We start from the raw sequence: 17020 nt of genomic DNA, 5'->3' as shown, positions 1-17020 counted from the left end.
ACAAAAAAGAGTAGATAGTCCCAGATGTGCAACTAAATCTAAAGACCAATTAAGTCATCTGGAAATTTATGTTGCATTTGAAAAGAGGTTGTTTTATGCACTGTTCTTTGAATTTGTTCACCAAGGTCTGAAAGGACTGCAATATGAGTTGCTTCTTCCAATACTCGTGGTGGATTTGTCAATGACTCACTCATACATTGCAACTAGGTTCACTTTGGAGCCAATACGTGTAATGTGCCTACAGAGCTAGGCAGTGTCTTCCAGCCGAGAGAGCAGATATTCCCTCACATAACCATGCAACCACGCATTTGACACCTAGATGCCACCAAACACCTCCTTCCTGCTGCTGACTCCCTTCCTGACTCCAGCCCAACTCTACATTTCACTTCTACAATTCAGATCTGACACTCTTGACCCTCTGGCTCCCAGCTTGATGGAGAGTTTCCAAATCCAGCAAGAGGAAAATGCTATCAGCTGAGCAGTAAAGCAAGTAGAAACAAGGGCACAGGATCAAGAGAGAGTTGCCTTCAGGATACAAGTTTGGATCAGCCAGTTCGAACAGGAGAAACTAAAGGTGGGTAGCAAAATCATCAAGCGGGAAGCAGCTTGCAGAGTCACTATACTGCTGGTATTATTAACATACGGGGAATTTGTGTACATGGGCGTGGTCTACTTTTTAAAAGCGAAATTAAACAAGGTGTTTTCTTTCTGTACATTTAGTAATTTGAATATAATTATGGTCCTCCACTCATTCAATGGTTTGCACTTAAAGACATGTCCTTATATCAAGAACTTTTGGACAATCTGGAAACCATTTCTGGGCACCTTAGAATATTTCTAACACGGCAAATTTTGGCTGATTTTGAACATCTGACTAACTAGGTAGTCATGGGCTAGCTAAATTCTGACTAATATTTCACCAAACCATTTCCAGATGCATGGCTGGGCTATATTTCCTGGCCTTTCCAGCAATTAGGTAGCCTGTGATAGGGCTCTGGCCAACAGAAATGGGTGGAAGTGAGTTATATGGAATTTCTAAGGCTCTTACCCAATCCTCTATTTTCTTTCACTGACGGTTAGCTAAAGGTAGGATGGTACAACCACAAGCCCAAAAAAAAAAAAAAAAAAAAAAAATCTGATTTCCTGAGTTACCATAAACCCATGTCAGCAAACTTTCTATAAAGGACCGGACAGTAAATATTTAAGGCTGTACTGTCTCTATTACAACTACTCAACTCTGGTCTCACTGCATAAAAGCAACCATTGACAACACAGAAACAAATGTGATAACTGCATCCCAATAAAACTCTACTTACTAAAATTGGGTGCCAACCCAGATTTGACCTATGTACCACAGTCTGTCAAACTCCAATATTATAGAAAAACCAAAAGATTGAAAAATAACCTCCTATTGTGTTAAGCCATTGAGCCCTTGAGTTTATCTGTTAGAGAATTTAGCATTACCTTAACTAACCAAATGACATTTTGATTGTTTACAAAATTTACTTTAACACATGTCATGATGGGAAATTGTGAACATGACACCCCACAGGTTTTCAATTCTACAAGAGTCCTTTAAAACATTGAAATACAGAAGAAAGAGATGACCTGCTGTTTTTGTTTCTTTGTTTGGTTTTTCTCTTCGATGGAGACTGTATCATCGTATTTTATGGGGAAACAGGTAAATTTTTGCCACCGTCTTCCCATCTCCAGGCAGACTTGTAACACTTTTTAACAAATCATTCCATTTACTGGGAACAGTGGAGAAATCCTGCCATGCATTCAATTAATGATCTCTCCCACAGATATTGAATTTCTCTACTGGCTCCAATGACCAGGAATCCAAAGTAAAGCATTTCTCAGAGTAAAAATGGAGCAACAGTGGGAGGACGAAGAGTTCAAAGTGAAAACTGTCAAAACTTAATTCAGCCCTCCTGCAAGAATCCACAGTTTTCTATATTTTCCCATTATGTGATTGAAGCAACAAAAAGAAGGAAAAATAACATTGATTTTGACTGTGGTTTATAAATTGTTATAAACAATTAGAGACAGAGACGGAGATTGTCTCTGTTAGAGACAGAGACGGAGATTGAAAAGTAAAGGACTTAAGGGTCATATAGGTTGGCATTCCTGCTCTATTTTGACACCTCTCTGAGCTGTTTCTATATATATTTAATTGTAATAATAATAAATTGGGTATAGCATCCAGCATGTGGTAGGTACTCAGAAAGTATTAATAATTATCATTAGTTTTAACTGCTACTTGCTGCCAAATTCACAAATTATCATTTTCAAATAAACTGTAAATTTTTGTTTGAATTAAAATGTACTTATACTTCAAACACAGAATTTTGTGTTTTGTTGATAATTAGTACATTAATTCAAAAAGCCATAGCTTATTTCACTAGACTTGTCCCTCTTCCATTACTCTTGAGAGGGTTATTTTAGACAAAAGTTTGCTCCACTACACACTCCTAAACTTCTGTATTTCCAAACTCTCTTTTCCTGGATATTTCCATATTTTGTTTTATCCTCATCTTTCTAACAGATAGACTTAATCGTGTCTCTTTAATATCCTCCCCCTATCCTCTACAGAATGAATACAAACTACTTATTGGGCATTTAATGTCACCTTCCCATTGCCTCAACTCAACTACATCTCTCTTATCTACATTTTAGGATTGCTGAATAATCTATAGTTTTATAACCACAGCACAGTATTTCATACCTTGGTAGATGCTATTCTACCTAAAATGTTCTTTATTCTGTATTTATTTGGCTAAACAAATTCAGTCTTCAAAACATGGTTGAAATGTTACTTTACTCATGCATGGAAATTAATCACTATTTCCTTTGTTCTTCTAACAACACTTGATATTGCTAAGCTTTATACTAAAGTATTACATATTTTATAGTATTATAATAAGTTATAAGTTGACCATCAACTATGTATGGTGGCACACAGTTTATAGGCAATATCTCATTTATTCTTCAGAGCAATTTTATGTAGTTAGCTTATATTATTGTCCCCATTTTACAGATGAAGAAGCTGAGACTTAAGTATTAATTGACTTGCCAGGGTCACTTTGTTAGTGAATATTGGAGTATTCTAAATTGAGACTTGTGGTCAGCAGATGTTAAACAGTACAAACAGGATGAAAATAAGAAGTAAATGTGAGCCAAGAAAGGATGTCTTTTTAAAAGCCGTTAGTAACTTCTCAGAAACAAAAGTCAGAAAACAAGAAAAGTAAAGCAAATGTAAAGCTTGGAATACTGGCAATAAACACAAACTACTCTTTAAAGAAATGTGTCTGCAAATAATCATTAAATATTAAATGTTAAAATTAATGAATATATTTAACATTTAAAAGATTAATAATAATAGTGGTTATTATTATTATATAGTAAAGACCTGATTATTTTCAGAAGCTGATTCTAAAGCAGTGCTTCTTAACTGAGTTTGACTTCACCTTGCCCACAGGTACATTTTACAACATCTGGAGACATTTCTGGTTGTCACAACTGGAGGATCCTACTAGCATACAGTAGATAAAGGCGTAAATTATGCTAAATGCCCCATGATGGTAAGATGGCTCCCCCACATCACAGAATCATCAGGTCCAAAATTTGATGAGTTTGAAAAATACTGGTTCAAAAAAATCCATTGAAGAGGAAGATTGAATAAAAAGAGAAATGTGATAACTGATAGGACAAAAATCACAAAGAAGAATAAAAGGAGTACATATCAAAAATATTACCCTTAGAAAAACTTTATCAAGAACTGTTGTCCTCAGTTCTCTTTTATTTTTTAGAGATACAGAGGTTGAAGTTGAGAGAGTTTAAATAACTTGTCCTTTCAAAATCTATCAGAAGTTTAATTCAAATCGCTGAGCTCCCAGTTTGATGTTCTTTTAACTATGCCAGCTAGTATTTTAAGTTCAAGATAAAGGGTAATTTCCTGGAGACATGATAGCATAAATATCAACTATAGAGTAAATTGTTTTATTTACAAATTAATGACATACCTATTGACTATATGTTTCCATAAGCAATATATTAAGCACCTTCATTTTTGTTATAGGAAAGAAAAAGTGTCTATAGCCCTGGAAAGGAAGAAGCTAAGAAGAATGTACTTAGCACATTGGCATCAAGTATTCACTCAATAGTGACACCTGAAGAAGAACAATTTAAAAGTTGTATGAGATTTTGAATTACATTTAATCACATATAATTTACCCCAGAATTTCTGGTAATTTCATAGTTTAAAACATTACATACAATTCTTTCAAGATTTTGTAAAGCACAAATTAAAATAATAAATTATGGCATTACACTGTCACATTTCTATAAATTGTTACTCAAGGGAAAGAAATGTATGCTACTGAAAATCTGAGTCTTCAGCCATCAGAGAAAAAAGTTAAAATTCAGAGATCATTACAATATTCTTTACACTATACTGTCACAAAGACAAAAACAATTAAAGCAACTATTTATGGCTTCACTATAAAACTTGGAGCATGAGCTGTAATGAGAAAAATAAATCATCTTGTTTCTTTAAATACAAGTAACTAAATGTGCAAGCAGAGCAGAAGTAGGCAGCGCAGGGGGAATCATCTAGAGCACAGAGGGCTGACCCACGCAGCCAGTGCTACCATGTGAGTGAGCCAACATGGGTCCACAGTCCTCGGCAACCAGGCATCCTCGCCATGAAGGAAACAGCTGGAGGCCAGAGACCGCCGCCCTCTGCTCTACTGACATCTGCTGCTATGTATTACTATCATGGGGTTTCTTTTATTTATCAATATGTTTGTTTTTCAAACAATTTGATGCAGACCATGTGTCAACTTAATTGTCTTCCGATCATTAGAGGTACCTGGGCACACCAGTGTTTTATCTGCAACTCACTAGCAATGTTAATTTGGAGAAGGCAATGGCACCCCACTCCGGTACTCTTGCCTGGAAAATCCCATGGATGGAGGAGCCTGGTGGGCTGCAGTCCATGGGGTCGCTAAGAGTTGGACACGACTGAGTGACTTCCCTTTCACTTTTCACTTTCCTGCACTGGAGAAGGAAATGCAACTCACTCCAGTGTTCTTGCCTGGAGAATCCCAGGGACAGGGGGAGCCTGGTGGGCTGTCATCTATGGGGTCGCACAGAGTCAGACACGACTGAAGTGACTTAGCAGCAGCAGCAGCAGCAATGCTAATTAAATACTTAAACCTTACTAATACATACAGAAATTAAGTCAGCCAATAGCCTTTCTTCTCTTCCCCTGGCACCACAAGGAGTCCTCCTTGTTGCAGTGTTGTTTATTGGTAAGAACAGCATCTTCTGGAACCACGCAGTCTTAGTCTGAATCCATATTCTAGCACACTCAGATACTGGTAAGCAATTTAATCTCAGTTTCAGTTTATTCATCTGTAAAATGGGGATAATAACAGTACTTATATCATTAAAGCTATTGCGAGGACTGAATGGAATACTCCATGAAGTGTTTGGCCCAATAAATGGCATCTAGCAAGCCTCTACAAGCATTAGTTAATATTAGTCCCTTTCCACTCTGATTTCTCTGAAATGGCATTGATAGTGTAATTTTGTCTCCTTTTTACATGAGACTCCACTGTCTACCAAATGCCTCCATCTGCCTACATCTATAATCTGATCCCCTAAACAGTTCCTTTTCATTAATAGTCTGCTCAAATTATAATGGCTTTCCCACTTGGTATTCCTCTGTGAAATTCTCTCCTCAAAAGAATGCTTTTTCCCTTCCACATGGGCATCCTGTCTGCCCATTAAATTCCAACTACTTGATGATGAAGTCTTTTTTGAATGTTCCAACCAAATAGGATTTCTATCAGATGTAAAATCTGACAAAATAGCTGCCCTCATTAGCAACATTATCCATATATTTTCTTGTCTATGTCACAATTTCTGCTTTTTTTAAAAAAATATTCAATTTAATGCTTCTGAGTATCTTCTGTCTTCAGAGCATTAGTGCTGCGACTATATGAACAAAATAATAAGAAATGATATCTACCTTGATTGTTCTTACAACTAATAGGGTAATAATATTAATCAAACCACCATTCTATCATGCACAAGTACTTTCTTTATATCTTCCCAACTGAATGTAAATGATTCTTCCTTTTAACCAGCCTAACGATTTATTTATTCTTTTCTTTGACTTTGGAAGTAAGTCTTTCAAAAAAGGTGAAATTTGGAGGAAAAAGTATAAATAGAACATTGCAAGTAAAATGAAGAGAGAATGTAACGTAAAGGCAAAAAAAAGGCATTGTAGAGACAAATCTGGAATCAAACTCTGGATTTTGACACTAGTACTTAACTGTTTGATCCTACGCTAGTGTCCCACTCCATCCAGGCCTCAGTTTAATTCTCTGTAAATGTGGATACAATGCCTTCTTTGACACTCTGTGAGTCTAAAATGAGAAATTTCCTACAAAGTACAAGATCAGTTCAGTTCTGTTCAGTCACGCAGTCGTGTCCGACTCTTTGAGATTCCGTGAACTGCAGCACACCAGGCCTCCCTGTCCATCACCAACTCCTGGAGTTTACTCAACCTCATGTCCATTGAGGCAGTGATGCCATCCAACCATCTCATCCTCTGTCACCCCCTTCTCCTCCCACCTTCAATCTTACCCAGTATCAAGGTCTTTTCAAATGAGTCAGTTCTTTGCATCAGGGGGCCAAAGTATTGGAGTTTCAGCTTCAGCATCCGTTCCTCCAATGAATATTCAGGACTGATTTCCTCTAGTATGGACTGGTTGGATCTCCTTGTTGTCCAAGGGACTCTCAAGAGTCTTCAACACTGCAGTTCAAAAGCATCAATTCTTCGGCGCTAAGCTTTCTTTATAGTCGAACTCTCACACCCACACATGACTACTGGAAAAACCATAGCTTTGAATAGATGGACCTTTGTTGGCAAAGCAATGACTCTGCTTATTAATATGCTGTTTAGGTTGGTCATAACTTTTCTTCCAAGGAGCAAGTGTCTTTTAATTTCATGACTGCAGTCACCATCTGCAGTGATTTTGGAGCCCCCCAAAATAAAGTCTGTCAGTGTTTCCATTGTTTCCCCATCTACTTGCTATGAAGTGATGGGACCAGATGCCATGATCTTAGTTTTCTGAAAGTTGAGTTTAAGCCAATTTTTTCCCTCCTCTTTCACTTTCACCAAGAGCCTCTTTAGTTCTTCTTCGCTTTCTGCCATAAGGGTGGTGTCATCTGCGTATCTGAAGTTATTGATATTTCTCCTGGCAATCTTGATTCTGGCTTGTGCTTCATCCAGCCCAGCGTTTCTCACAATGTCCTCTGCATATAAGTTAAATAAGCAGGATGACAATACACAGCCTTGACGAACTCCTTTTCCTAATTGGAACCAGTCTGTTGTTCCATGTCTGTTTCTAACTGTTCCTTCCTGACCTGCACACAGATTTCTCAGGAGGCAGGTCAGGTGGTCTGGTATTCCCATCTCTTGAAGTTTACCACAGTTTGTTGTGATCCACACAGTCAAAGGCTTTGGCATAGTCAACAAAGCAGAAATATATGTTCTTCTGGAACTCTCGTGCTTTTTCGATGATCCAACAGATTTTGGCAATTTGATCTCTGATTCCTCTGCCTTTTCTAAATCCAGCTTTAACATTTGGAAGTTCACAGTTCACATACTGTTGAAGCCTGGCTTGGAGAATTCTGAGCATTTCTTTGCTAGCGTGTGAGATGAGTGCAATTGTGCAGTACTTTGAACATTCTTTGACATTGCCTTTCTTTGGGATTGAAATGAAAACTGACCTTTTCCAGTCCTGTGGCCACTGCTGAGTTTTCCAAATTTTCTGGCATATTGAGTACAGCACTTTCACAGCATCATCTTTCAGGATTTGAAATAGCTCATCTGGAATTCTATCACCTCCACTAGCTTTGTTCGTAGTGATGCTTTCTAAGGCCCACTTGACATCACATTCCAGGATGTCTGGCTCTAGGTGAGTGATCACACCATCGTGATTACAAAGTACAAGGTAGGTGCTCAAAAAATTATTTTCTAAAATAATATTAAAAAACTTTAGTTTGCATAGGTAATCCAAGAATGAAGGGGTGAACAAGCCATGTGTGAAAGAAATTAAAAATGAGCAAAGAGGTATTGTGTAGGTGACAGATCAAGCTGAAAGGAGGCTGGGAATTTAAAAATGAAGGCCAGTCTTCAGTGGTAGGTCGGCTAAGGAACTTTCATGAACAGGGATGTCTAATGCTTAACCACATGATATTTGCTGAACCGTGACAATTAAAACACTCTTTCTTAACCTTAATCTCCAGATTTTTAAGTATGATCTCCTAACCAAAGTGACTCTCTTTTTCATTTGGGTGAACACCTAAGAAGAAAAGAAAAGCAAATCCATATGAGGAAAGACACTAGAAAATTCAAGAAAAGATAGAAATCAGAGCAAAAGGAAGACAGAAAAAAGTATAAATCCTTGAAATATCATGGTGGAATATGAAATTGGGAAATGCAATCTGTAATTAAAGCTATTTATTTTTTAAGAGCACACTGAGCTATCACCTCACACCTGTGAGAATGACAATTGTCAAAATGAACACAAATAACAAACGCTGGCAAGGGTATGAAGAAAAGGGAACCCTTTCACTCTGTTGGTAGGAATGTAAATTGTGGAAATCGGTATTGAGGTTTCTCAAAAAACTGAAAACAAAATTACCATATGTTCCAGCAGTTCAACTCTTGGAAAACCTCCCAAGCACAAATGTATAAAGATCCATGCACACCAATGTTCATAGAGCATTATTTACAATAGGCAAGATATGGAAGCAGCCTAAGTGTCCATCAATAGATGAGTGGAGAAAGAAAGTACGGTGTACACACACACACATACACACACACACACACTACTCAGCCATAAAAAGAATGGAATTTTGCCATCTGCAGCAACATGGATGTACTTGGAGGTCATTATGCTAAGGAAAGTAAGTCAGACAAAAACCAATATCCTCTGATATGAATTGTATGTAGAATCTAAAAAACACATTGAACCAGTGAATATAACAAAAAAAAGCAGACACAGATATAGAGAACAAACTAGTAATTACCAGTAGGGACTGGGAAGGGTAGCTACTAAGTCGCTTTAGTCGTGTCCGACTCTGTGTGACCCCATAGATGGCAGCCCACCAGGCTCCCCCGTCCCTGTGATTCTCCAGGCAAGAACACTGGAGTGGGTTGCTATTTCCTTCTCCGATGCATGAAAGTGAAAAGTGAAAGGGAAGTCGCTCAGTCGTGTCCGACTCTTTGCAACCCCATGGACTGTAGCCTACCAGGCTCCTCTGTCCATGGGATTTTCCAGGCAAGAGTACTGGAGTGGGGTGCCATTGCCTTCTCCCAAGGGTACAGAGTACAGTATATTTAGGTAGGTATAGTATAGGTATGGGCTTCCCAGGTGGTACTAGTGGGAAAGAACCTGCCTGTCAATGCAGGAGATATAAGAGATGCAGTTCGATTCCTGGGTCAGAGAGATCCCCTGGAGAAGGAAATGGAAACCCACTCCAGTATTCTTGCCTGTTGAATCCCATGGACCTAGGAGCCAAGTGGGCTGCAGTCCATGGGGTTGCAAAGACTTGGACATGACTGAAAGTGATTTGGGTACTTTAGCACACTTAGGACAGGTATAATATAGTAAGAAATACAAACTATTATGTATAAGATAAGCTATAAGGATATATTGCACAACATGAGAAAAATAGTCAATATCTTACAATAATTATAAATGGAGCATAATCTTCAAAAGTTGTGAATCACCATATTGTATACCTGCAACATATAGTATTGTATAACAACTATACTTCAATTAAAAAAAGAAAAAAAGAACAGGGAGTCTTAGTTGACTGAAAAAGGTTGGGACAAGCAAGCATGAGAAAAAGAGTAGCCAGATGGAGCTAAGATAGAAGTAACACCAATCGGAGGACTGAAATATAAGACAGGAGAAGTAACTAAAGTCTTTGTTGTTTTTTTTAATCAGAATGGTAAATGCTTTGAACAGATGTGATAGAGAATCCCTGGGGGAGGGACCAATTTGGAATTATTACAATAATTGACAGAAAACTTAACAAGGGTCAAGCTTGTGCATAAAAGAATCAATGAAGATGTGCATGAGAGGATAAAACAAGCTGTGGTACAGAAGCAAAATCTCCAATTTCTAGCAAATTATGGAATGTGGAATGGCAATGTTTATTATCAGAAGTTAGACTAGGAAATCAAGATTAGAAGCCTGGAATGCTGGCATGTACACTACCAAAAACAAGAATAGGAGAAGGGAGTACTGCATTGAAGATCCGTTTCTGACACTGTCATATACAGGTTTGTTCTCTCTCACCAAACTGTGAGGCTGTTTGGTGCAAGGACTGGCCAAATACTCCACATAAATGTTTCTTAATGATAGTCATCTATTGTGGGTACTATCCATGGTCTCTTTTCCTTAGAAACAGAACCCATAATTTTTAGTTGGGCACATGGTTGCTTAGAATAGACTTTACATTTTCCAGTCTCCACTACAACTAGATAAGGCCTTGGAACTACAGAACAGGCCAAATGGATGTGGAAGAATCCTTAATGAAATAGGACATGTCTTGTTAATTGAGTGAAAGTCAGTTATCCACTCAAGACTGAGAGATGGATGCCAAAATGATGATGGTGAACAAAACAGAGAGAACTTGGATCCCCGACAATTTTGTGAAGTCCCCCTGCCAGTCATGGAGTACTTACTTCCAGATAACCTTTAAATGAAAAAGAAAGAAACCCCTATTTTAATTCTGCTATTGTTAGGGTGAGTCTTTTTGTAAACAATTTGTAGCCACATCTAATTTTCTCTAATATAGCTACCTTGATCATGTTTATTATTTTCTTCAGTTCAATTTTTTCAAAGGTTTATGTAAATCTTTATTCTTTTCTAACATTTAGAAATACTCTGGAATGCTGACCAGGCATTCTTTACATTTGATTGAAATTTTTTTAATTTGATAAGTGACATGGTTCGTCCTTATAAATATAGCATTACTTGCCACAGAGTCTTATTGGAATATCAAATGTATGACTGATATGTTCACTAACCAGAGACCAACCAAAATTCTCTTGTGAACAGTACTTATGATGGTCAAAGTCATTTATCAAAGTAGAAGCTGGACTAAACCTGCAGAGATAATAGCCACGGTCAGGAGACAAAAGTGGTTTCTCTTCCATCTAGATCAGACAAGCCATCATGGGTACACGGAATCTTAGAGGAGAATGACATCCATTTGCTTTTAATTATTTTCATAAAGTTAAATATTTTTCAGTCTTTGGTTGGTAGTTTACACTTCCCTACTCTCACCCTGAAATGCTTATTTTGGGCTGAAAACTCTAAGCCTGAAATTAATTACTTTCTTTTAACTGAGTTTTATTGGGTAGAAAATGCTGTCCTAAAACAAAAGGAATAATTGTAGAACTAGAAGTACTTTAAAAATCATTCATTCTAAGCCATATGGTTTACAGGCAGAATGGTCCAAAGAGACTCATGAACATAATTAAATCTTTCTCAGTATAACTGTCTTTTCATTCATCGATTCATTCATTCATGTATTAATCCATTCAATGGCTATTTAATTGTTATGAATAAAGGATTGAGGAGAGGAAATTGTAACAGAGAATAAGGTCCTGGGCTTTACATATTTTCAGTTTAGTGGGGACAGAAATAAATTATCCAGATAATTAATTAAAACTCAATATAAATCAAGATGTCGCAATCATTACTACAAAGAACAACAGAAGACAGAGGGATAGGAAAGGTAACTAGCAGAGACTTTATGAAGAAAGTTGCATTTTGCTGTACCTGAGAGGATGTGAACAAGTGAGGATAGAATGGACATTTCAGACAAAAGGGTGACTTTCTTTTCAACCTTGTACAGTTGATTTCTGTACAAAGACTTTTTCTTAAATTATTTTTAACATACATTTGGGTGGGAGAATAAAATAAATTAATCCCAAAGGAGTCAGAGATGAGAATGGTAACTTTGTAAAGCTGGACATCCTAAGTTAATGCTGCATTAAAAAGCGAGGCAAGGTACAAAGGAATTCCTGCGAAGTTTACCAATGAAAGGGTCATGCTACCCTTCAGCATCTGGAGAAAATGAGTGTAGTATGGTTTAAAACCCAAGAGCTACTGTTCACAAATGTCATAAATTAAAAGACTGAAAAAGATGTTAGTAATAAGTAAAACCAGGGTTTCAATTTACAGGTGAAAACCCAGATAAATGTGCAGTATCAAGGAAAATCATATTTCATTTTATTCTATACTGTAATGAATTAAGCAGGCTAGGATTCACATATTCAGTCAGAAAGTGTATAAAATACAAATGATTTAGAGAAAAGTGCTGGTGTCTGTATGACTTTCCACAAATAAATCTTATTTTTACTTTATAATGTATGTGAAAAATAGCTTCCCTTTACCTCATACTTGTGATCAATTATGGTTTTCAGTAAGAGAGATATCTAGGATTTAACAAGGCACTTCATCAATAAGTAGTTATTCTGATAACACAGGCATATTCAGAGAATTCTGTTCATAACTTTTACAACAACTGTACAGAGGCTTTTTGACTATACAAACTGCTTAACTTTCTTACACCCATATTCCTCTACTGTTCCCCAATTCACAACATGCTTTATATTCTACCTAACAGGAAATCTGCATTTCAGCTTTAAAGTCTGCAGGTAACCTTTAGTCACTAACCTTGCTGTCTTCTGTCTCCTTAGCTTTTCCTTGGAGGAGTTTCTTCTCTGCAAATTCACAGTTTGATTTGAAGGCGAGCTGACAAGAAAGCACTGAGCTCTCTAATTCGGTAAGCTCCAGAGGTCTTGAAGAAGAGCGCTGTGACCCAGTCGTGCCAAGACTTGGTATCAGAAGAGCAGTATGAACAGGCTTTGACCCAACAGCTGGCTGCCTTAGTTTTGAGGCAACCCCAAGTACAGGCATGGCTTCTATAAAAGTATCTTCTTGCTGCCAAAGAAAATGCTTCTAACCTCAGTCTGGTAGACTCCAATTTTAGTATTTCCAGAATAAATACTTTAAACAAAACTAGCAGTCATCATGATTAAAAAAAAAAAACTAATAATATAACTTTCAGGAAGAGGCAAAATTCCCCTTCATCTTTAGTTAAGTTTCTTTCTTGCTGGCTTGAATTCTCATGTTTTCATTCTCTCATATATTCATTCTCTCTCCTCTCTTCAGTGCGTCACTGCCCATGTAATATTAAATACTCCTTTGGGGAAGAAAACTTTCTTGAAGGTAACTGTTACAGAGCTCTTTCTCTAGGATTAAAGAGCTCCTAGATTTACTCTTTCTTCTCACTAGAGCAGCCTGAGTCTGAGCATTGTGAGTGAAAAAGAACAAAAGGGAAACCCTTCAGTCCAACTGTCAAAGCAGCCAAGAGACCACAATAGCAGAAGGACAGGCATTCTTCCTGACTTCAGAAATCATCGGCCTATATTCTCTTTTTAAAGAAAACTGTATTTCCCCCAGCTTAAAAAAAAAAAAAAAAAAAAAGAATGGATGCAATTAATCGCCAAAACAAACAGCTGTTGGAAGAACTTTTAGCCCGGAAACAATCTCAGCAATGAAGCTGTTTGTCTCATTTCCAGCTATTTTTCACTACTGACAGCCATGAACCATGGTGTTCATTCTGTTTCATCCCATGAAATCAGGTTAAATTCATGCAATAGCAGCTACAACTGCTAAATCACTCAGCAGATCATGACTGCCTCGGTTATGAAAACATAGTAAATACAAAGGGCAAGACACCAGATATACAGTAATCATTTTAAAATTTAATAATGGTGATAATAAAAATATTGAGAGCTAATACATATGGGAAATGTACTGCATAGCAGTTACTGAGCAAGCACTTCACGCATTATCACACTTAACCAATGGGATAACTCAAGAACAGGCACATGTATTTTCTCCACTTCAGAGAAAGGTTAACTCAGATTCATTTAAGTAATTTGATGAAAATCATGCAGTTAAAAAGTGAAAGAGCCTGTACTATTTAAAGAGTAACTTTAAAAACTAAGAAACAATATGAAATAAAACTATTATTCAAGCTCATTAAATCTAACTTAAAATTCTAAACTTCTAAAAGGCGTCCACTGATATATTCAATGGCTATGAACAATAATGCTTCTATCCATAAAATGATTTTATGATTATCAGATCAAGTTTCATTTTTAGTAAAAGCATATCAGGAACTATAATAAAAGCAAGGGGTATGTTTCTAAGAAAGCATCTGATGTAGCATACTGTCTTTAAAGTAGTTGCATTTAGATAATGGTCCCCAGAGAAATTCCTCCACCATTTAGCAAAACCATACTTATATGATGGTCTTGAGATTTCAAAAGAAAATTTATATGTAATAACAGGAATTTATTTGACTTTATATCCCTTATGTTGGAGAATTCTGTAAGACATTCACAGATTTCCTCCTCTTTTTAAAATTTTTATTTATGCTATAATTATCAACTATTTTAAGATTTACTAATATTCCAAGTAAAGCTCATGGAAAAATGAATGAACATTCAGTATTCTTTCAAGAACTGGTGGCAAATATGAGAATCAAAATCACTACTGTAGAAAATATCTCTCTATAGTGAAGGAATGATTTTATTTGTCTACTATTTCCAGGTCTAAAATTATTATGTACTTTTTATCCAATTTAAACTTGAATTTAATCCAAGAACTAAAGTACTTTTTTTGGTTCTTTTAATATAAGTATAGAAGAAATTCGAATACAAGTTAGAAATCTTGCAAACCTAAAAAGTACCTCAAGTGGGCTTTACACAATGGGATAATAAGAAACAAACATAACACTAGTAGTGATAAAGAAACAGTTACTTTACATTTATAGTGGAAGTTAGTTACTTTACATTTATAGACCACTAACACACTGTCTCTTACAGAGACTATGAGATACTGCAAATCAGGAGATGTTCAAGTTCCTAAAGCAGGTTTTAAATTCTGTGAGAAGATATATGCACCCTGCAATCCTCACATTGCAGACACAATGGCATACCTAAAATAATAGCACTGGTGGGGAAATTAGGTTCTGGGAAGATCATTCAAAACATAAGCAAACTTGGGGAGCAGATCACTAAAATAATACTGGTACTCCGGAAGATAATTTGGACCACCCAGGCAAGCAATCAAGCTCAGAGTTAAAAACAAAACAAACAAATAAAATATTGAATAGAAGCACTGGAGACATTTTAATTAGAATTGGTAGAAAAAAATCTAGTTGAAAGGTAAACTTCCGAGTCCAAAGGTTTGCACTGAAATGAGCATATGGGGCAGTACAATTGGCAAATATTTAAAAGTCACACAAAACAGGAGGCCCTGAATACAGGGACTTACTCTTTAAATTTTCTTAGAATTGAGTCAAAAGGGCACCTGTTGAGGGGATAGTATTAAAGGTGAGGATTTATTTTCCTCCCCAAGGCTATAATTTTACCTTGTCTTATTCTGCCTCCCTTGATCTAGAATGTATGACATAGAAAGCTACATAACTTCTACATTATATTCTATTTACCAACTGTAAATAAGCTAATTGGTATTTCAGAAATGTGCCAGAGGGGAACACACTGTTTTTCCTGATACAGTCAAGTTGGAAAACAATGTCCACGTGCAAAAAGGTATCTTTAACTTTGAAGTATCTTTTGCTTATTACACAATATCATTTCACTAGGACAGAAATATAGAATTGAAAGTAGTCACCGCTGATAGCCTAGGAAATTACATCAACCACTAAGTACAATAAAAACAAGCTAACTTATTTTAGAGAATTTACTGTGTGCCAGGCACCATCATCCATTTCATTCTAAAAAGAACACCACCTTTGAATAGGAGACAAAGGTGCTGAGAAGTAATTAACTCAAAGTCACAGAAAATGGGGTTTCTCAAACTGGATTCAACAAATGACCACCTGGAGTGCTCATTAAAAATACAGATTCCAAATACAGATTCTCAAATTCATCCCAGATCTACTAAATAAGAATCATGAGGCAGAAGTTTATGAATTGAATTTAATAAATTGATTCTCATATATACACTAGATGTGCAGTAAATATACACTAAAATGTAAGATTAAGAATCTTACATTTTATTTGATTTGTAGCTTGACAGTTCAGGGGATGGACTCTAAAAAGCTTGATTGCCTGTGGTCATATTTTGCTTCTCCACTTACTCGCTGTATGAATCTGGCAGTTGGTATGACTCAGTTTCCTCTTCTGTAAAACGGGGAAAAAATCTGCAGTTCTTTCACAAGTTACTTGTGAGAATTTTAAAAAATGAGATAAATTAAGACATTTTTCTCATCAAATCTGAGGAAAAGTAGCATACATTAAAATAGCACATTATTACATTATTCTTCTAAACTGTCAATTCCTTTTAAAGAAAACCAAAAATGAATAAAATGCATTTTATGTTTATCCACATAACTTTATTTCCTGTTGTATGTATTCCTTTGTGTAGATGCAAATTTCCATCTGGTATCATTTCCCTTCTCTCTGAACAACCTCAATAACATTTATTTTATTACAGATTTGCTAGTGATTAACTGTCTCAGCTTGCTTGTCTGAAAAAGGATTTACTTCACATCCATTGTTAAAAGAAATTTTTTTCTGAGTGTAGAGTTCTGAGTTAACGATTTTCCTTCTTTGATACTTTAAGGATGCCACTCTATAGTTGTGCATTTGCATTGTTACGAAGGAGAAGTGTGTTGTAATTCTGATCTTTGTTCCTCCCCGTGTACTGCAGCTGGTTTATCCAGCTTTTGTTATGATTTGCTCATTTTACTCATTTTTAACAATTTGATTTTGTTATGTTTCTTCTAGGTTCCTTAGTATTTAGAGTTCTGTCAAAGCTGAAAAGTTTAGAATAGTTGTTTCTAAAACTATTTGTTGCCTCCCTCTTTTCTTCTGGGG

General features: G+C 36.4%; 1 protein-coding gene across 4 annotated transcripts in view; it reads right to left on the bottom strand.

Annotated features, from left to right (window-relative positions):
- The window catches only part of NAV3 (neuron navigator 3), an 888057-nt gene that overhangs the window by 362463 nt on the left and 508574 nt on the right, over positions 1-17020 (bottom strand). For 3 of the 4 annotated variants that reach the window (XM_065934129.1, XM_065934130.1, XM_065934131.1), the window contains exon 1: positions 12780-13022. The exons of the other annotated variant lie outside the window; for it this stretch is intronic. In XM_065934129.1, the coding sequence (XP_065790201.1) occupies positions 12780-13022 (243 nt within the window). Of the gene's footprint in view, positions 1-12779; positions 13023-17020 lie in introns of those variants that run through there. 4 annotated transcript variants of the gene reach the window in all.

This window comes from Muntiacus reevesi, chromosome 4 (assembly GCF_963930625.1).
Source record: "Muntiacus reevesi chromosome 4, mMunRee1.1, whole genome shotgun sequence".
Classification (NCBI taxonomy): Eukaryota; Metazoa; Chordata; class Mammalia; order Artiodactyla; family Cervidae; genus Muntiacus; species Muntiacus reevesi.
The sequence above is the reverse complement of the archived record's forward strand: the minus strand, read 5'-3'. Positions and strand labels throughout refer to the sequence as shown.